The 22,240-nt window shown below is 34.9% G+C and overlaps 1 protein-coding gene across 2 annotated transcripts in view; it reads left to right on the top strand.

Moving 5' to 3' along the window:
- Window positions 1-22,240, top strand: part of Src42A (Tyrosine-protein kinase Src42A) — a 49,698-nt gene that overhangs the window by 14,795 nt on the left and 12,663 nt on the right. Inside the window, exons 1-2 of one of the 2 annotated variants that reach the window (XM_089704802.1) lie at window positions 9,873-11,714; window positions 21,067-21,188. In XM_089704802.1, coding sequence (XP_089560928.1) covers window positions 10,132-11,714; window positions 21,067-21,188 — 1,705 coding nt within the window. In that variant the 5' untranslated portion in view covers window positions 9,873-10,131. Of the gene's footprint in view, window positions 1-9,872; window positions 11,715-21,066; window positions 21,189-22,240 lie in introns of those variants that run through there. The other variant, XM_089704803.1, reaches the window with a different exon arrangement.

Raw genomic sequence — 22,240 nt, forward strand, 5'->3', positions numbered from 1 at the left:
CTCAGAAGCTGCAAGTGATGGCACTTTCAATTATCACTGCACCTCACTATGCGCCCACGCAAATTATTATCGATTAATTTTTAATGAAATGTTTTCACTGTGCGGTTTTATGAATACTTTCTCTTGTTCCCAGTTTTAATTTTTTGCTTTGATATAATATCTATCTGCGCTACAATCTCCAATGCGCCTGTCATTCACGGCATTTTCACTGTCTTCTAATGTCATGTTATGTTAGTTGCTAATCCTAATTACGTATTGGAATTAAATCGTATCTGACGTTGCACTGCCAATTAATGAACTTATAATCGTCGTCAGCTTAAAAATAATGTAAAAAACCCTCGGCATTTGACGCACGTCTCGTGCAGGTCGGATCCTGGTACCGCGAATGTCCATCGCGGAGGAGTGATGTAAAAGGCTTTCAGTGAATTGGCCGGCTCGTAAATTTCCGCTGGCCTAGATTTGATTATTAGAAACGTCGACGAACGAACAGAGAAAATAATATTTTTTGCTACCTGCCAATTAATTGGTAATGAAGCGTAGCATGCGCGAGATGCGAATGCGACATACGTAAGTGAGAGTTTTGCAAAACCGAAACTGGTATATGTAGCGAGCACTCGCGCGTGAGTAATTGTTATTGCTTAGATATTGGTAATTGACGTGTCCGGTATGCCGTCTGAGCTATCAACAAGTGCAAGTGGTGTGGTGCTCTATTGTACCATTCGAAACTCAACTCTCATGTCCCCTGCGCGGATAAAATGTTTCGTAAAATGGACTGCTCTATAAATATTAACTTCTAAATGTGATGTATTTATTGGTTTTCTCATCTGTATAATCCTATTAAAATCAGAACTCTACTTAATAGATTTCTTGCGTTCATAATAATGTATAATAAAAATATCTACCTAAAGAAAATAATAAAGCATAAATATGGACCCCTTTTTAAAAATTTATGACAAGAACAATTGATAGATACTAATACTACTTAGTAACTTATTTTCAATTTTACAAAATCCGTTATTTATTGCCATTTGGTTGAAAGTAATGAGCCAATACTTCCATCAAATAATCGACTAATTAAAATATTCAGAATTAAAAAATGTCAATCACTATTAAGACAAAAAAATACAGCGACATTGAAATGGTAAAGCTTACGCGTTTATTACGTGTTCCTACGTCACGTATGATACCATATTCGCGGCTTTGGTGTCCCATGGCAGGCCGCAGAGCTAGGTCGTTCATCGACCCGCCACCTCGACTCCGCGGCTCGTGATTGTTTATACACCTTCATTATCCAAACAGTGTTCAGCTACTCCGTGACATACCTTTGTAATCATTATCAAATGTAGGTTAAGGCTCTTCATTCGTATAATCACCTCAGTGCGCTCTTTTTTGTCGCTCTCTTTGTTATGCCTGAAATGGGTTTTGTACAGAGCTTTTGTGTTTTTTTAATGTAGTTCGCCAGAGTAAAGTAAAAAGTCCTGCCTTTATGTAAACATATATATTAAAGGACACCTACCTACTTAAAAGCCTGCTTTTTGAGAAAACTGTCCATTTGTCTAGAAATTATTTCAACACGATCAAATACAAAAACTAAAAATTATTACAGAATTAATTTTCTGTGCAAATAAATAAATTTCTATTTGGAATTTATCTAGATATATCTAGTGACGTAAAAAGAGGCCATAGTAATGTTGCTCTTCAAAGGAAGTCCGGGACCGACATTATACCGATAACACTTCTTTCTCTAATTATAAAGCTATTATCACAGACCAGATAGATATATCAGATAATGTACCTATATGAAACGACACGCCGACAATAATGTGTAGTTTTCAATCTCGGGGTATTTGAATTCCATCGATTTTCCTCATTTAGGTTAATGAGTTCTGTTATCAATGCATAAATTAAAATCACACACATCTAACGCATCGCGTACAAATTTTCAGTTTTTGAATAGGTACGTATCTTTATGTACAAACAATTAATTTCCGTTAAACATATTCCTTACCGAGTAATTAACACTAATGAAGATTAGGTCTACCTATACGACGAGCGCAAACCGCAAGGTAAACTAGAATTATTTCAAATAAACTTTTATATTTATTTTTAGATTAAAAGCTAAACGCGCGGTCAATCCGTGTTTTATGTAACAGCGTCGATCGGGTGCAACAAACTATTCATTAGCCGTTTATTCTTAGCGCAGATAGCTTCAATGTGTGCTATAATTGTCTATTTTCTCTCCTATCTATCTCCTAAGGGCATTGCGATATACTTTGTTTATCGCTAAGGTGCATTTTGTACTTTTTAGTCGTTTTGAGCGCTGGAAAATGCGAATCGCAGGACATGCGCAGGCGCCGACCAGTCGCGACGCAACTTTCTACGTTCGCGTCTAGAACGCGCTTAAACCGTAATCAGCAGATTGACGTACTTCGAGAATGTTGAGACAGGCAAATTGAGTTGCATATTATGCCGTTATTAATTTTCATTGCACATTATATTTAAATGTTTTCATTAGCTGATAACGTTGCATTTCCAACGGCGCGTTTGCTTTCCGCTTGACGCCGATTTATTTGCATACCTACCTATTATTGTTGCGACATTTTATACGCCATGTTATGCATGTAGTAGTTGCACTTGTAAGGTTGTTCTGTTAATTGATAAGAGGAAAAACCTAGCATGTGAAAATGTCGTATAAAATTTCCCAAATGGTATCGAGTTACTTTAACGCATTCGCTGAACAGGATAATTATTTAAATAAAGATAATATATCTTTATTACCTTCTAATAATTATTATTAATGTTTGGTTTATGTAGGCTTGTTACTTGGTTTTAAATAATAAAATAATATCTACCTAATCGTAACTACTGTAGTAGGTCTGCAGTAGTTACCTAATAAATGATTCATACATATTATAACGCCAACCACCTAAATTGATTTTTATGCGGTGTTAGGTATTCCTCATGAAATTCATGGTTAATCTCCGATATGGAAACAAAATTAATCGATTACCGCTTCGTCAGTAGCCAGCTTTACTTAGTACACAGTAATCTTACATAATAAGAATATGTTTTTAAGTAAAATGCATATATGTATACATAATTTAATTCAACTTATAAAGAAATGGTTCTTATTCGTAAGCTTTTTTTATAATGGTACATTTCCTTGATGTTATGTAAATGAATATTGAAATGCTTTTAAATTCTTGTAATAAATAACGCTAATACACATGTTATGTATTGGCGACTTACTGTCTGTACATATTAAATACAATTGAGTTCATCGTATTGGTATGTTCTTTAATAGCTTCCAAGTACGTTGTAAATATTGAACAGTTTCATTTATACCGTAATTATAAAATTTTTCATGCTAAAATTTCCTCCTAACGCTTAACCTGGTTCCATTGCAGTCTTTGTTTTGTAAAGGGTACTTCATGCTGCTAGGTGTGGTGGAGCGAGGTGAATGCACCCTTTACTCTTTGTTCCGATATCGACGTTCCCTCTTCCCTTTTCGGCACCCCTATGTTATGTCGCTGTTTGGCTTTTATGTTCTTTATCTGATTGGTGTATAGGTTTTATGAATTGATACGTAAAATATTAAACTGCTATGGATATAAAAGTTGACATCTAAAAACGATAGTGGTTAAATATTACGACAAGCGATAGGTATCTATAAAAATATTCAACACCATCTATTAAATAAATTTAGTATTTTTCTATTATTTATTTCCTTTGTTGGTACTTTATAGGTATCGCTATTGTCTTACGAAACGCCTGCACCGAAGCGCGAGTAAGCTCCACCAGGAAGTAAATGACAAACAAAAACAATCAATAATATTTTCTTATCTTCGGTAGATAGTGATACCACTTATTAAAGGTATATGTGCGATTAATGTTGAGAAAAAGTGAGCGTCGTGTATTGGTCGGTGAGGCGCCGAGTCGTGGCGCCAATGTCTCGGCGTTGACTTAGAGGTCCGCGCCACGCCGGCGTGCCGCCGCCGAGAGACCCCGGCGCGCCGCCGCCGCCGCCGGGTCACAGAAAAATTGGCGCCGAGTTCAAATTTTGCGCGCGAACCATGTGTCACGCACGCGTTGTTGTCTACAACACGGCAACGTCGCATCCATATAGTAGACAATGTCTGCTATATCGCAAATATCGCAAAAGCTAGCCAAAAACACTCCAATAGATTTATTGATGAGGATGACTACGTCGCTCAAGAGTGTTGGAGATATTTGGCTACGGCTAACCCTTCAGATTTAGGAGATGTAGAGGACAACATTCTTAAGTTCTGGGAACAAAAAAAAGTTGTTTTTCCTTGGCTTGCCGGATTAGCGTGATTGCTTCTATCTATCTCAGCTACAAGCACGCCAAATGAAAGGGTTTTTTCTGTAGCTGGGCTAGTCTTAACTGCGAAGAGATCGCGTCTAAATCCTGCAAAAGTTAACAAAATTATTTTTAACCATGATAATTATAAACATGATTTGTTACAAATCACTAACATTCATTGCTATGCAGACGACAGTACGGGGGATGCTCTTTATCCCGGCCGAGCAAACAACTCAAAGGAAAGCCTCAATGAGAGTCGAAACAAACTTCTGTCTGAAGTCGAGTCTTCTCTCCAAGAAGTCTCGGATTGGGGCGAACTTAATCTTGTCGAGTTCAATCCCCTAAAGACACAGGTTTGCGCGTTCACCGCTAAAAAGACCCCATTTGTCGTAGAACATCGGTTTAAGAGTACTCCCCTTAGTATATCGCTGAAAATCGGAATCCTCGGAGTTGATATCTCGAGTGACGTTCAATTCCGTAGTCATTTGGAAGCGAAGGCTAAATTAGCCTCGAAAAAACTTGGTGTGCTCAGTAGATCGAGACAGTACTTCAAGCCGGCCCACCGACTTCAGCTGTACAAGGCTCAGGTGCGACCGCATATGGAGTACTGTTCTCATCTCTGGGCCGGAGCCCCACAGTATCATCTCCTTCCTCTTGACCGCATCCAACGTCGAGTAGCTCGAATTGTCGATGACCGTAGGCTTTCCGATAGGCTCGATCCACTGTCAGTGCGAAGAGACGTTGCGTCTCTCTGTATACTGTACAGAATCTACTATGGGGAGTGCTCTGAGGAATTGTTCCACCTTTTACCAGCCGCACAGTTCCACCACCGGACCACACGCCGTAAAAACCAGTTCCATCCGCACCATCTGGATGGTTGGCGCTTCCCCACTGTCCGCTTCACCCGCAACTTCCTTCCGCGTACGGTGAAACTGTGGAACGATTTGCCACCTGCGGTGTTCCCGAACAACTACGACATTGGGGCCTTCAAGAAAAGAGCTTATTTGTCCATAAAAGGCCGGCAAAGCACCCGTAACACTAGATGTGTTACAGGTGTTTATGGGCGGTGGTGACCACCAATGCCAATAAAATTATTGGCAATGTTTATTTTTGTAATTATCATGTTCATCACTAAATAGTTAAGCTACTTGATTTTAATAAAAATATTTTTTTTATTAAACTTAAAGAGAGATTTTTCTACTGCCCGTCCACCCCCTAATAACTTTAAAAATAACTAGCCCACGCCGGCGGCGCCGCGCCGCGCCGGGTGCGGCACCCGGCGCGCCGCCGCTGGGCTTTTGGACTGCGGCGCGGACCTCTACGTTGACTGTTTCCACGAAACTACTGTGCTAGCATTGGCTGACATAAATATGCACTGACAACCACTCAAAACATCGTTGTTGTGCTGACAAGTAATTTCTATCAGCCAATTATGTTTAACAGCACCCTTTGTGTTGCACTCTCGATGCACATACAATGCCTGCCCAATATGGCACGGTCAAGTTCACGTATGATTATTGCCAAATTAATTTCCGATAACTCGAACTTGAGCAGTTTAATCAGCTATATGCGTTTAGGATTTTCCTTATGCGTAAAAATATGGCCATGGTTTTAAGAAGTAACTTGACGTGGGTTTCAAAGAACTACTTAACATTGATCCTTGTCCGTAAGTTTACCTACCGTATTCGAAGAAACTGGTGTTTGAATATGTATCATATTATGTTATTACTTAAACACGAAGTTTTTAATATCTATAATTTATAGCACATATTTATTTGTAATACTTATACCAAAATTAAATGATTTAACAGAATACACAAGATCCAGATCAGATATCGATACATACCTCCAAAATAACTATATTATTGAAATTAAACACTCAATAATAATTTTTCACAAAATTGCTTGCACTGCATTTGGTAAGCTGAGTTTTCAACTGGTACAAAGATACTTATAACAATTGAACATATTTGGTCCGTTAACCTTACTTGACCCTAAAACTTGTTAAATCTGTTGACCTGTTTTTATTATTTTACAATAAAATGACGTGACCTTTGTAATATAATATCTATAATAAAAATCTAAGAAATGATAGATATTTATCATAGATGAAATAATTGCGTAGTTAGGTAAGCTGTAAGTATTCGATGAACAATCTTAAATTTATTTATGACGTTACACATCACGGTAATTGCCGTAATAATGTATAGAAACTACGAATTATAATTTATAATAAATTAAATGGAATCGAGAGAAAAATGTGGAATTTTTCCATCAATGAAGAATATTCTGTAATTTTATGGCTCGATTCTAAGATTATTGGAAAATTCTATTGTTCGATTTCAAGGTTTATATAAGTTGGTATAAAAGTTACCATAGGCTGTAAGTCGTAGTACCTATAAGCAGCCTACGGCTTTATTACGGTGCGATACTGGGCAAAAATATCTTTATCCTTAATCCAAGTTTCTGTAGCATATTATACTGATATACCTACAGCAAATCACAGTCTCTCTAGTATTTTTTTAAATATGTACTAACAAATATATCTTTCGAAATAGTTTACATCAATACAGACTACTAAATTATAATTTAGTTCAACGAACATTTACGTAATTTATTCCGACATAGAAGAATAATAGGTAATTAATGTATTTTAATTTTCAAATTAATTATGTAAACCCAAAAAAAGAGAATATATAATATCAATTCAATAACACCATGACATATAATTTTTTGGTAGTGCATTTTCCTGCCGTCGGGCCACCCCAAAGTTCCGCTAAACAGAAAGTTGTTCTTCGAAACGCTTTTGCTCGTTATCACATCTCTGAGGCCGTACGGTGACGTCGTTGTCGTCACTGATATTACAAATTGTGTTGTGTGTATCTACGCGTGACGCTAGTTCCGTTGTCCAAAGGTTCTAGTCAAGTTCTAGTCAACGAAATAGTATTACGACAATCATCGCCAAGACCAAGTTGGTAACAAACTTTTATTTTTCCTATACAGCCTCACAGTAAGGAGTTAACCTAAGTGACGGATCTTAGATTAAGGATTGGTCTCCGCGCGCGCGCTACGACTAGATACCGCCCCACCTAAAAACAATAGCTCTGTGAGTGCGGCAACTCATTTCTGTAGTGTGTGTTAGGCAATTTGTAAAGACGCTAGTGTGTGTGAAGAATTGGGCTGCCAGCTACATAAATTTTACCTCATAAATGGGAAATCTGCCATCTTGGAAAGAAGTTTGAAAAATATATTTTTTCATCCTGACCTGGCCGGGAATCGAATCCATGAACGATTTGAGTCGCATGACTCAAATCCACTTGCGACGCTACTATACTATAGTCACAAAGGTTGATTAAAAGTAAAAAAGCGGAAATAAAAAAAATAACATACTAAATGAGTCAGTTAAACATGGTTAAACAGAAATAAATTATTGTTATTATACTCTTTTATATATGTATTAGTAATAGTATTGAAAAAAAAAAGTTCAAATTATTGCTAAAAGATTTCCTCAACCACGTGTATTTTTTTGGATATGCAATACGGCAACACTGAATGGCGTCGTATTTTCGTAGAAAAAAATTTCGAAGTAAAGGAGAAATTTCGAATAATACGATACTTAGTGATGGTACGTGATCCCAGTGTCTTTCTTATTTTTTGTTGTATTATTTTTAAATAGTTTTATGGCACAAATAGGCATTTTACTTCAGATTTTGTTCAAAATCTTTATAAACTATCGGTTCGCCCTCTCCACACAATGCTTGTGACACGACTGGCTTGGGTACGCCGAATTCGGCGTACTTTTAGTTGCCGCATTTTTCAAGTACGCCGGCATCTAGTCGTAGCGCGCGCGCGGAGACCAATCCTTAATCTAAGTGACGGATATTATTTCACGAAGGTTATCTGCCAACACTTAATCTGATTCCATCCGAACGACGATATTAAATTTGATCAAGTGCCTCCTACCTTTCAGTTAGAATTCATGTGTTAAAAGTCTTTGTCTTATACTATAATGACTATCCTTTGTACTTAAGGTTTGCTCTATAAAACAATTTCCAAAATATATTTTAAAGCATTTAAGTGCAGTGAATAGGTACTTAATTAAGACAATTATATCCATCAAAGTACGTGAACGTACGTTTATCATAAACGTACGCAGTTTTTGTTTTACGTCAGCTTAATCCATTCACGATATATTTAGGTAAAGCTAATAATACATAGGCAATTCTTTTTGATATTATTTTGAATCCGAATTGGATAATTAACTTATCATGTACAATGATAATTTGTTTCGATAATGATTAAAATACGAGAATCGAACTTGTAACAAATTATCCAACACTTATTAGCTGTTACGACATCCTACAATTTATCTTATTAGAAGCAAAATGAGTACGTAATTGGACAATCGCTTAAGTTTTTGTTATTGAAATTATACATTATGCCTTCAATCATAATAGTTGGATGTTCCTATAAGGTTCATTAAGTGTTCGGATAATTAGTATCTGATTTGTCTGTGCCAGTTACGAGTTGTGCATCCTAAGGTGCCCCGGCGCCAATCCTAACTGTTGAATGGCATTCGTGCATAAAGTTAGGTCTTATTTCTACACTACGTAATTCTTGTTATTCCGTTCTTAATTGCTGTTAAAGCTAATTGAAGCTGATTCTTAGATACATGCACTTAAACCAACCGTTTTCTGATTAGATATTATCGTTGAGCATTCTTTGCACTTATTTAAACGCTCTTATTGTGAACAAAGCATTATAAATATTATTTCTGAAGGCAAAAGTAATTGCAGTGTTAATTATTGGCTGGGCATTGCCATTACAGATAGGTTAAAGAAAGAGGTGCATAAATTTATTGAATTGCGCTTTCATCTCGACAGCGACTTGATGGACTGCCCTGACACCAATAGGGCCTACACAAAGAAACCTAACTGTTTGTGACGGGATGACCTAACTCGGACTGAGATGTCTTATTATCTACTCCTCTTAAGCTTGTAATAAATCTTTTTAAAGTAAAATTGCAAGTTATACCTATGACTGTATTAGAAGTGTAACTTATTTAATTTACATAGAGAGTGCGTAGAATACAAAATTCTATTAATCGTTCAGTAGCAATAAACGACGTCCGCGGTTGACGATTGTTTTACTAATTTTGCTTTGTGGTTGTTACGTCTGTAATGCAGATCATGAATTGGTGTACTTGCATATTTTATGCAAATATAGAAAATTTGTGCATAACGTAACATAGCAACACTTCTGGTATATTTTTAACTCTGCGCGTATTTACATTGTTTAAAAATTAAGTATATTACTTTCTAGTACTTGCTTTTTTTAGCTTCTGTTCCTCTTAACTAACAATTTTAACTAAACAAATATAAGTTTAAAACATGAGTTAAAATATTTCGAAGCGCTTAATAGGTTACCAATACCGTTACATAATTCGCCCGAGGAGTGCATCAGATGGAAGTTGATGTATGATCAGAAAAGATGGTCGTAAGGTAGCGGGGCGTGCGCGAGCTGCGGCGGTGCGCGTGCGACTCTCACCGTCTTATCTCTCGCGACCTCCGCCGCGACCGGACGCGCACGAAAACCGCGCTCAGCGCCGCTCACACTCGCGTCGCAACGCGCTATGTCGCCCTTTAGACGACTCACTAGTGTATTTGAATATTTAAACTTGTTTTCTTTTAAAAGTGTGGGATGTAGCCCGGAAGAACAACAGTGAATTGTAATAAATATTTTGTGACAAATAATCGAGACTATTTTAACGAATAGGGAGAGTAATTTCTTTAATATTTAACCCGACGATGGTGTCCGAAGGGGCTCTGCCCGTTGTATGGTGTATGCGTGATAACCAACTTGTACCTCACCAGGTATCCGGTGTTAAATTACAAGGTGTTGTCACCGGGGCACACATAGCTGCCGTTACAGACTTTTTACGCATGGTAGCTGGTACCCCTATTATTTTACCCCATACGAGTTTGCCGGAAAATATAGACAATGATGTTAATCAAGAAAAGGAAAACACTACTAGACAACGAAAATTATCTATGCAAGTGGAAGTGCCTTGTGTTTTTCTATCTGAAAGTGCATTACAGAAGGCAAAAAGCCGACATAATTCTTTAGAAGAAAAAAAGGTAATATTTGATAATTCAAATATGAATGATGCGTGTTGGAAAAAAGATAATATGTCATTTATGAATTCAACAAATAATATGTTGTGTAACAAAGCTATGATGGAAAAAGATTGTTTAAAAAGGCCTAGTTATTCCGAATCAGAGACAGAAAACATAACTCAAAGAATTACTAGAATAATAGATCTAGATAATTTAAATAACGACAAATGTAATAACGACAAGGATGTGGAGCCTACTCAAAGGATAACGAGGATAATCGAATTTAAAGATAATCATTTACCTTTACCAGTATCCAAAGACATGGAAAATGAAGTGCCACAGAAAATAACTAGAATAATAGAATTTAATGATAGTAATTTATTTTCAACGAATAATGAAGATACTGACGATGGAAATAACGACCAAAAAATAACGAAATCTACAGATTCTGCTTATCCTAGTATGGCTAAAATAATAGAGATGGAAAATGAAAAATCAAATGAAAGGAGAATTTCATTGACCAGCGAGCGCGAAATTAGTTGCGGGCTTGATAATTGCCATGAAGATATAGCAATGACAAAATTCAGGCCTCTGCAAAGAAGTAGGTTTAGTGTAGATTCCTCGTGCTCCGAAAACTCTTACGCAAATATCGAAACAATAAATAAGAGTTTGCAGGATGATAAAAAAGAGGATAATTTAGAACCTATAAATGCGGATCCTCTGTTAGCTACAAAACCAATCATTCGTTCTCGTTTTCGAAGAAAAAAAACTTCGGTTTGTTCCATCGGGTCTTCGGACTGTGATGATGAAGTAGATGTAATATTTAAATCTAAGCCGAAATCTAGTCAGTGGGTGAGTCTGGATTGGATTCCACCTCATAAAGAAGAACCAGTGATAACGCATGTCTGTGATAAAAACGATTTCATATCGAAATGGATTGCGGAACAAAATTCCCAAAGTTCAGGGATTATGCCTGATGAAAGAAGAAGAAGCCTGCCTCCTAAATCTAATGAAATTTATTTACAAAACATGAGAAGATTTAGCGATGGTTTGCAAATTTGTAAAGAGGATGCGGCCAGCGATTCACCTGCTACAGTGAAATGGAAATGGCATGATATTGTTAAACGACATCTACAGCTCTTAACAAATGATAAAGGTTTTAGACGACAAAGGGGAAGTTGGATGCGAACAGCTCGAAGATTGTCTCATTCAAACGTAAATAATAGTTTGGATACCTTGCCATTGGATACTTATATGAAGCTGAACACAATGCCGTAAGTAGTTTTTTATCAGTACAATTAACAAACAGTTGTTTTTAATACCTTAAACCAAAGAAATTATAAACAACTGTTGATAGAATCGTTTCTAACCATCTGCGCCGGTCTACTTAACTAAGCGTGACTTGTCCGAAACTGGTTATCATCTTTTACTGACGCTCCTACGACTCGTGCTAATCAATTCTGATTTCCAACCTCGTCTAACTTTAAAACTCTTTACTTAACGTGCATTGACATAAAAAATGCACAGGTATTCTCATGTCTTTGTTAATTAGAGGTCGGTGGTAGGTACGATTTGTTTAAATAACTGCTAGCAAGTTTTCTAAAAAATATTGAAGGCTCCATAGTTCGTTTTAATAAATCTCTATAACATATGAGGTTTTATGCTTTTAAAAAGCTTATTGAGGAGTGTGTGTTACGAGAGCAAGTCTAAAGCACGCACTTCCGCAAGGCCGTCTGATTAGAATGCAGGGAGCTCGCGTCCAAGGCTACGTCTGTGCGTTCGGTCGCTGCACCGGCTAACGTCTTCCTCCCGACAGTTTGGCGATTGGAAGTCAACTCAGGAAGTGAACCACGAAGGTGACACTAACGAAAACTATATCTGACCCATCGGAAGCGTTTGTGCTTGGAATTCAACACATCCTTTGTTCGTGATAAAATTTTATAGGTTTCCTTAATTCCTGTTCAGAATAATTAAGAAACATCCGACGCATCGCCTTCTGGTGTTTTCCAGACATTGATACACATAGTAATCAGATACTATAACAACGTAGTATTAGCTACGTACCGTGAGTTTAACCACGAAAGCACGCGGGAAGTACCAGTGGTTATTGAGGCAAGGTATACGGACGTGCTGGTATCGGATTCACTGATCAGCCTTGAGGGTTACCTACCGACTCTAGTTGCACAATCTTTGCGTTCTTGTTTTCCTTTATTTATTTTTAGCAATTGCATCTTTAAGATCGTGATTACTGGATAAAGCAAATCATTATTCCATTTCAGTGGAATCGGTAATATTAATAAAAATCCTAAAACAAAAACGTTACAAATACCAGCGTACAATACTGTTATAGCAATTTAATACTGTTATACTTTTGTTTTCTTAAAGTAACTAATGAACCTTTAACAAAAAAATTAGTAAATATTAAACGTGAGAAGATTTTCTTAAAAGAATTTTGTTTTGAGTCAGAGAAGTTTCGCAAACACTTTTGTTTGTGAATCGACAACATACGGTCTATTGTGCTATATGTGTAAGACGGGTACAAAGATAACACATCGCCAATTCAAGCACAATCTTATTACTTTTTAGTTAAAATGTAGAAAATGCTGATTAAGGATGTACTGCAAATAGGTAAAATAAATTGTTGATATACTAGTATTTCTCTTATCACATTATCACTTAAACACAACACAAATTAGTTGATACATTATGATTTTATCATTTGATTGTTTTTTATAAATGTGAATTTCAGTTTCCTATCAATATTTACTTGAAAACATCGTGTATTTTGCATTTATTTAAATCATTAAATTGAAAGTGTTGTGAATGTTATTATTCAAGTGATTTAAAACGTTCAAAAGTGTTCTAGTTTACTATGATACCAATTGATGTGCAATGTCGTAATGCCATGACGCTGTCTATAGTAATTTGTGATACAAATCATGGATACTTTGGTATTCGAGACTGAAATAAAACGCGTATGGAATAAAAAGTAAACACAACTCTTGCTCTTACGTCCTTGTTCTTCCATAGAATTAACTAAATTCATAATAATATTATGGCAGCAATTCATCCAGTTCACTTTCACCGTATCAAATTATTATTTGAGTACTTAACGCCTCGCAAATTCACAATGCTGACGTTTTTTATGAACTCGACGAGTCACTTTCTAGATCATATACTTTTATTTTTCAATTTCTTATTATCTATCTATTACGTATATTTTGAGTGTAATCTTTTAAGGGTTCTCATTTACATGTTACAATTAAAACTGGTATTTCTGTGTTCAAAAACACGTGTTAGAAATTTACTTGCTCTTATCACAACGGTTCGTGGAGATCGTCTCTTGCGAAAGAACAATGCAACAGGTTTTATGATTTGTTTTTGCTTTTTTACACAGCAACCAGCGCTGGCCAAGAAATACTACGAGCCTTTATCGATAATATAATCGCCGTTTTGTTGAAATTTCTTCGTTTTATTCGTTTAAGGGCTGATTTTTCAATCCTTGTTTCGAATAAATTATAAAACTACCATTTTAAAAACGTATTCTAATTGCCCGTATTTGACAGTTTACGTGACATTTTAATATAATCGTGTAATACTTTATTGGACGGATAAGTTTTATCCAAGCATTGAAAAATCGGCCCTAAGATTATTTAAATGTTTATTTCAATTTTGAATATGTAAACTTTCTTTCTAATAATATATTTTTCCGAATTAAGTGCCTACAGAGACACTTAATTCGGTAAAATATATTAGAAGGCATTGTTATGGATATTTGACATTGACATTTTTAGTCTATGGATACTTCAAAGTCTCTGATTGACAAGTTAAATACGATTCATCGGAAAATAAATATGTAGTTATTAACTTGAATTTTGATTCATGGCAAGGACTTTGCTTGAATATCTTTTTATTTCATTGTTGGAAAAGTATACTTGTAAAAATTGAATATGCTGTTAGTTTCTGATTAACATTGAGTATACGTTTTTTTATAAATATTTCTTTTCGTGTCCACTACATAACACTAGACATCGTATGACTAGCTATGACTAAAGCTATGAGCGAGATTATTTTTACAATATTTTACGCATATTCATATTTCATACTATGTATAACTTGGTGTACCTACCAAGGGGTAGGTACACCAAGTTATACATAGTATCACATCACACATAAATAATTTATTAGAATTGAGCGTAGTTAGAAGTTATTTTATAGCTAGGTGGAAAATATTTTTACGATTTATTTAAATTTTAATCATCCAGGATACAATTCCGGCCTCCATATCTATTTACGCAAACACGCTTATTTTATTAATATATCTTACAAAATATAAGTTTGTTACTTCAAGCATGGCAGTAGCTTTTCGCAGTACATAATATCTGTTGTTTCGCACTACGCATCATCAGACCATTCTTGAACAAATGGCACTCATATTTTACGACTCATTGTGAACTTCGCTAATTGTCACATGTCGATTGCTACATTACCAAAATAATAATAATCTATGTACTTTGTATTTTGTTTTCCTGTTTACTGATCTATATAGAGGTATACCTACCTGTATCATCACATTAGATCCATTGTCAGTAAATAATTATAAAAAGTATGTTAGCTGCGGAAAATTATTAGTCATTTTTATATAGCAGCTTTCCTTTGCAACCAAACCAATAATTGTAATCAGACATTGTTGTGACTATCCGAGTAATAAAATTTTTATTTTATTACCTACTTGTCTATCATAAATGTACCTATGACACAATATTTCCCTTAACCATATCTCCTGATTGTATGATGTATCTATTTCAATATTTACCTTTCTTTATCTTTATATAAGTTTAATTACTTATTACACAAGTCATTTATTTTCTTGGGTTTAAATAAAAATACAAAATCTTTAGTAAATTTTATGCTTGGTAACATTATCATTTTGCACATTGTCCCAGAGAAGTGTGTAGTGGTGTCGGTAGACCTAATAACAACATAAATTATGAACGTTAACTAGTGTTGCTCTTTGCCCCTAGCATACCTGCTATGTAACTGACATCAGCTTCAACAGCACGTTTGACTGCATTATTGTGAATAACGGTACCGTTTTTTATCTGATGCATAACCTCTAATCACGCGTCTAATCAATCAAAATGATGCAATTAGCATAACCCTTATATTGAAATGTTACTGCCTGGTTGGTGTTAAATGACTTAAAAACTTTAAGCAATAGAGCACAAGTCTAATGTATATGAGTCTATTGGGAAAATCTCATTGCGAATTCACCGTATGCCTTGATATCCCTCAATTGTTATCCTTATCTTTTATTAATGGGTATAAGTAACGGACAAACGTACGTATATTGTGTGATTTTACCGTTTGCTTATTATGTTTAATGGGGTTTTTGGTTCACGAATCTCCTTTCATCTGAAACCTCGTGCACTAAATAATATTTCAAGGATTTCGGCTCCATATTGAGAACACGTCAAAAGCCCATTCTTCATAATGACTTACGGTGACCGGGGTGTAAAGTGAACCAATGAAGGAAAACAGTTTGAACTTCTCAGTGCCAATGTTTATTGAGTCATCTTTTAATGCTATGAAATAAAAGCCACTTATAAAAACTTATATTAGGTATAGAAATAACGATAGAATGAAGCTTGATCTTGACTCCAATTTTTTAAATAAATTCTTATTTCTTAGCATATTCTTTAGGTAGGTGTGGTGTACATTTGAAAAACCCAAAGAATTATATAAAACGAATAAACAAATATTACGTAAACATCAAATAAATAGGTAATACGTATAAATCGTAATGAGTGTCATCGATGGTTAATAACTTGCCATCTATAAAACAAAAAGTGTTCATTTGAACGGAAATCGTCTCACAATAAAGCAAATACAATGGAAGCAAAATGCCTCTAATGCTGGATCATCTTATTGTTGCGTTAATTGCTGTCAATTACAGTGGCAATTAATGCAACTTGACTTTTGTACTGCACGTGTACATGTATGCGTTTTGGCTGTTGGTTTCCACTTATCCTACCATCATTAGATCTCCACGTTTATGATCATATCCTGAACTGAAACCATTGTCCTTGAAGAGCATCTGTTAACTGCATTTTTAATTTAAAAATCTAGATCTAAATTACAATTAATATTGAAAATAATAAATGGTGGATTTGGGATGAAACCAATATGTAATGTGCATATTATTATGAAAAATTCTTACCAACAAATAGGTTCAGTATTAAAAGCTCATCAAGCCGCGTATAAAGTTTATAATTAGATAACTCCCAGTAGGCTTTGTTGTTACATGCATAATATAAAAAGCTGAACTTGAACGTGTTTCCTAATCAAGTTCGTGGCAGGAATTAATATGGATATCTAATTAAACCAAGTAATGACTTCATTGTATATAGGTATGAGAACAATATGAATTATATTAATTGCTCTTAATACCGATTAATGAACGGAATTTTATAATGATTCCTATTTTTAAAATAATAATTATTAAATAGACATTTATGTTACATAAAAATAAAATAGATCTATTACGATTTACGTCAACTATTGACATCTAAGGATTATCTTTGACAACTCTAAACTTATGACATACCACATAGTTGTGAAACTACTTGTCAGTTTAGCAAAATATCTTATATAATCGGTCATTAATTATTAAAATGCCATAAAACCATCGAACTTATCAAACTTTAATAAACAAAGTAAATTAGGTCAAACTTGTATAACAAAGTGGGTGTCTTTGGTTTGCGAAATTACAGTCGCCGACTCATACTAGATTTGAGATGTCTAGGCAATAAAGGAAGGCAGCCATATTTGCTCATTTCTGTTTGAACTTTCGAATGTATCGAACAGAAACAAATATAACGGCGAGTCCAAGGAAAGTTATGTTTCAATACTGAGAAAATATGTAACACTAGCGGTCCGCCCCGGCTTCGCCCGTGGTACATATTTACGTTTTCTCTACATAAGAACCATCCTCTTACTTCAAGGAATATAATAAAAAAAGAATTATCGAAATCGGTTCAGCCGTTCTCAAGTTATGCGCTTACCAACACATTTTGCGATTCATTTTTATATTATAGTCTATATAATAATATTATAAAGTAAGTACATTATATTTATGGACTTCTTTAACTATCTGATGGTCGCAGTTATTAAATAGGCGTGCATTAGAGTTTCTTCGGAATGTAGAAAGTTGATGAAAATAATTTAAACCGACAAACAAGTTCAGATAAGTGTAAAAATAAATCTTAATTCTAGAATACTAGTCGTTACAATAATTTACGTAGCAATCTAAGGACTGGTTCTCGGTAAATGTTTAATTGATGAATCACTTTGAAAAACGCACGGTAAAATAGCATTTGTTTACATACATTTTCTTATACAGTAGCGTAAAATGATAATAATCCATTCATTCATTGATCAAAGTTTGTTTATTAATTGAACAATAGATAGACGAATTTCGTCAACGAATATCAGTAATGATTCAAAATGTATAAGATTTCTCTGACACTATAATGCAGGTCAAGGTCGTTCTATCGTCTGGTCCGACGGCGGCGCTTGCGTTACTGTAATATTCAATGTTTTATTGCTCGAGCTACGGGTTTAATAACCGCGTTATACAGTAAAGCTATTATAAATAGAAGCAACTTTATCCTAGACATCACTAGGCGCTCATTTTATATGCCCCAAGCAGCGCTTTTCGATGCAAATTTATTACTTCAGAGATCACGGGTAAAATTGCAGCTAAATTGTTCGCTATAATTAGAAACTATTTAAACTCGTGGCCTTCTGATAAGTTTTTTAAGTGTTTAGTTTCCCGTAAAAGTAATTTGAACGGTGAAGCATTTCAATTTTCAACCCACTGTTAAAGCGACCAATTACTGTTTTTTTTGTAACGACAACCTTAAATTATGAAAAACGTTATTTTGCAGTTCAATATTCTGAATTTTTGTTGTAAAAGATTTTGAATTTATTATATAATATTTATATTAGGCCATGTGAGAATCCCTGCAATTACCGTTTCAGTTAATGAATTAGAAATATTAGAGAGAATCAAACTATTTAAACCTTTTTCAAAAATACTTTAATTAATTACTGTATTTATATTTATAAGTCTGTTTTTTCTATAAATAGTCATTCAATGTGTAAATGAGGATAAAATCAGTTTCATTAAAATGAATCAATTCTCCGCGCGTCTTCAGACCAGACCTTCGTCCAAGCAGTAGCAACAGATCTATGACCCTTAAAATGCCCTTAGCACGTGACGAGGCCTCGCTGGGCAATAAAAGTTTCTATTCATAACCTTTCACAGTATTTTTATGATTATTTTGACATTGGTCTCCACGATAATTATCCTTTTAGATGTTATCTAAATCTAACATTGAATAAATAAGATCGTTTCTCAATTACATTGGTATTCCATTATGCAGTTCGTTGCTGATAAGGAAAGATTTCATGAAGGCTGCATTGCAATTGGGTGATTGTTAGTTTGTAATGAGGGTGAAATCATTGTCTGTGTTGATTCACATTAACTTGTTAAAGTAGTAATCTGTATGAAGATGTGCATACACTCTGCATAGGCTACATTATTTTGTTCTTTTTGATTGGAATTTGTATTTTAATTTTATACAGGCTAACATTCAAACTTACAATCTAAATTTCTTATTGCGTATGAAACCAGACTAGTACAAGCGGAATAATAGATCTAATCATAATATGATAAGGCTTGCAATGTAGACCATTTGTATCATTTTCAAATAGCATGGTGTAAAATTTAGTCATTTTAAAACAGGAGCAACAATATTAAGTATTTCGTATCTATGCGTAATGTTCCATTTTAAATAACTGTGCCATCTTTGTTTCTGAGATTAACAATTATTTTAGATGCAAGCCTGGTCCAGGTTCACCATAACTTTTCCTGTTTCTCATGTTGTATATGTAATTACCCAGTCTCGGTTCGTCTCTGTACTGATAAACATCGGATATGGCTTGGCCGTTTCCTTAATTGCAATCCAAGACTCTCCGTGCCGCTGCTTCGTAATCCAATGAACAATTACAATCAACATTCAATCAGAACTTATCGTCACGAACGCTATAAAAACCTTTATGGTTGTAAAACTGGGTACCTTCATTTGATTGCTGTAAAAAGTTTTCGATTGTTGTCGCTTTATATACTTTTACATTTAATGTGAATGCTTTTATCAACTAATTACTCCCATTGTATGTCTTTAACATTATCTTAAATTGCTCCGTGTAGCAAGCAGGCTGATATTGAGCCATTAAAATATATCACAATCAGGTCTTGCAAGGATTGCGGTTTGAAGAATTCACAACAGGATATTCATCTTATTATAATTTGTATTTTTTCAATCTGTCAAACTAATCTAATGGGTTATGTGTGGGGGATCACTCGCTTCGTTCGTGCATCTTTGGCTCGTAATTTGGCGCAATCCTGTGTGCTATTGTGAAGCGCTCTATATTTTGCAATGATACGGCGAGTTAACTTCAGCGCAAGCCGTTTTAACGATACACGTGATAAATATACGTGTACGGAATACGTGATGTGTATTAACTGTTGCACTAAATTTGGATGTTAAAACATAAACATTAAACATACGTCATTGGTATACTTAATTCTTACCATTTTAAGATTAGATATGTATGGAAACATTCATTCTAATACAAGATCCGTAGTATAATAATTTTAATATTTTAAATACTTAAGAAGAGTTACCATAAGGGATACAGTTCTCTTAACACGTGTTGAATGTAATAACTAATTACAAATGCTGCATTGAAATCAACTGAATATTTAATCATCCTTGCATATAAGTAACAGTTTTTGTGCTTTGTACAAGTATTGATATAAATTTGCCACCATCTGAATTGAGTCATTTTCAAAAGCGCCATTAGCACATTACCATTGCCATTCAATAAAAATATGTACATTTGTCGCATCCTTTCGAGATTTCACGTTAAAACAGCGAGCAAGGATTCGCGTGACACGGTCGCCAATTGAATGCAAAGTAGTCATTCATTCGTTGGTGTTGAGTCATCTAGCTTTCTGGACCTCGTGCTTTAACAGTTCTATTTTTAATAAATCCACTTTGTCTTTCATACGAGCATTGTTTAAGATTTCTTAAACTCATGAAACTTAATCTGATATGCTACGGTTATCTAAAACAATTAAGAACATAATATATATGGTTAGGTTTTATCCCCAAGACATTGAACCTTATGTTTGTTGACACCAACCAATGGAAATATGGGCAATATACCTATCGGCTATCTCAAGTCTCGATTACCGATTTGCTTTCTATCGATATTTGTTTTAGACTTGTCTAGTGCTGCTTAATCACGTATACAGATTTAAATATGTTAACCTTCTTATTGAGTACACTGTATGTAATGGGTTTTGCGGATTGCACATACTCAAAAGTCCGTGTCCGAGGTCTCCCATACTGTCTGTTCAATGAAATATGTCGTTGCATTAATTTGTTTTGAATTAAAATCGTCAGTTAAATGGTTTAGCTTAAAAGCTCTATCCATTTAGCAAGTAATACACATGGAGTATTAGTAAATCAATCTAATTGAAGTTAATTCTTTCAGGTGGTACTTCCGCAAAATAAAACGAATCGAGGCGGAGAAGAAATTGCTCCTGCCCGAAAACGAACATGGTGCTTTCCTTATTCGTGATTCGGAAAGCCGTCATAATGACTTTTCACTATCTGGTAAGTTTTATGATATTTATTAGAAACAAAAAGTACATTTTAATAACAACTTATTCAATGTCAACTCGGTTGTGGTCTTGTTAGCTATGGATTGACGAAGACTCGTCAGCTTGAAAATTGTTAAAAAATATTTGAGTAGGTACTATTCCCTATAGACTTGTTGCAATGTTAAAACAAAGTTGCTCTGAGGATGTCTGTAAATGTATGCATACGAGTTTCTACTTGAGACAAAACCACTGACCTAATGTAAATATTTATATGTATTTCGGATGAAAGTGGTGCAGTAGGAAAAAGACGTAAAATGTCACATTGTACGTGACTGAAGCCGAGGGCATTGGCTAGGTGTACAAACTGTGCACTCGTGTATCTCGAATATTCGATCCTGATAGTAAACCGGTTGAAGTTTTTCTAAGATCTGGCGTCGTGGGAACATGCGTGTAACCAAGGACTAGAGCGATAGATGCCCAACTCGTGACTAACGACCAATTAATTCAGAAGCACTATTTGTTCCCTTTTAGCATCGTACTTTATACGGGTATTTCATCAGTTATAATTATTGTCGTCGTGTTGATTATAAATAGCTTGTTTAAAAGTAATGACTACTTAAGATAATATAAATTGTTTATTTTGGTATTGGGAGTCTTTTAAATTTTAAGAATTATAATCTAAAATTTATAATACATCAAAACAAATTTAAAGTCGCAATATCACGTTTTTTTATCGTCACCCCTGACATCACGTTTGCATAATATTAAAATATTGAAAAATATGCAAAGTTTTAAAACAGCACTTTAGCCAATAGAAGACTCCGTGGAAATGCCTTATTAAACTTTGCTCTTACATATTTTGAACAGAGGGTGTTAAAGCTAATTTATTTTAATACCTGTCGGAGTTTATATCTTCTCAGTGACTGACGTTGAATTATAATGAAATCCTACATACAGTTCAGTGGCTCTCGCTTGATTTGTAACAGTGCAATGTATATTGAGAGACGAATTAAATTATATTGTTGCAACAAACATTATAACTGCAGACCACGTCGCGTCGACATT

The sequence above is a fragment of the Colias philodice genome, chromosome 16, assembly GCF_061535455.1.
Source record: "Colias philodice isolate Cphi_HAF_F1 chromosome 16, ilColPhil1 Martin Lab GWU primary, whole genome shotgun sequence".
Classification (NCBI taxonomy): Eukaryota; Metazoa; Arthropoda; class Insecta; order Lepidoptera; family Pieridae; genus Colias; species Colias philodice.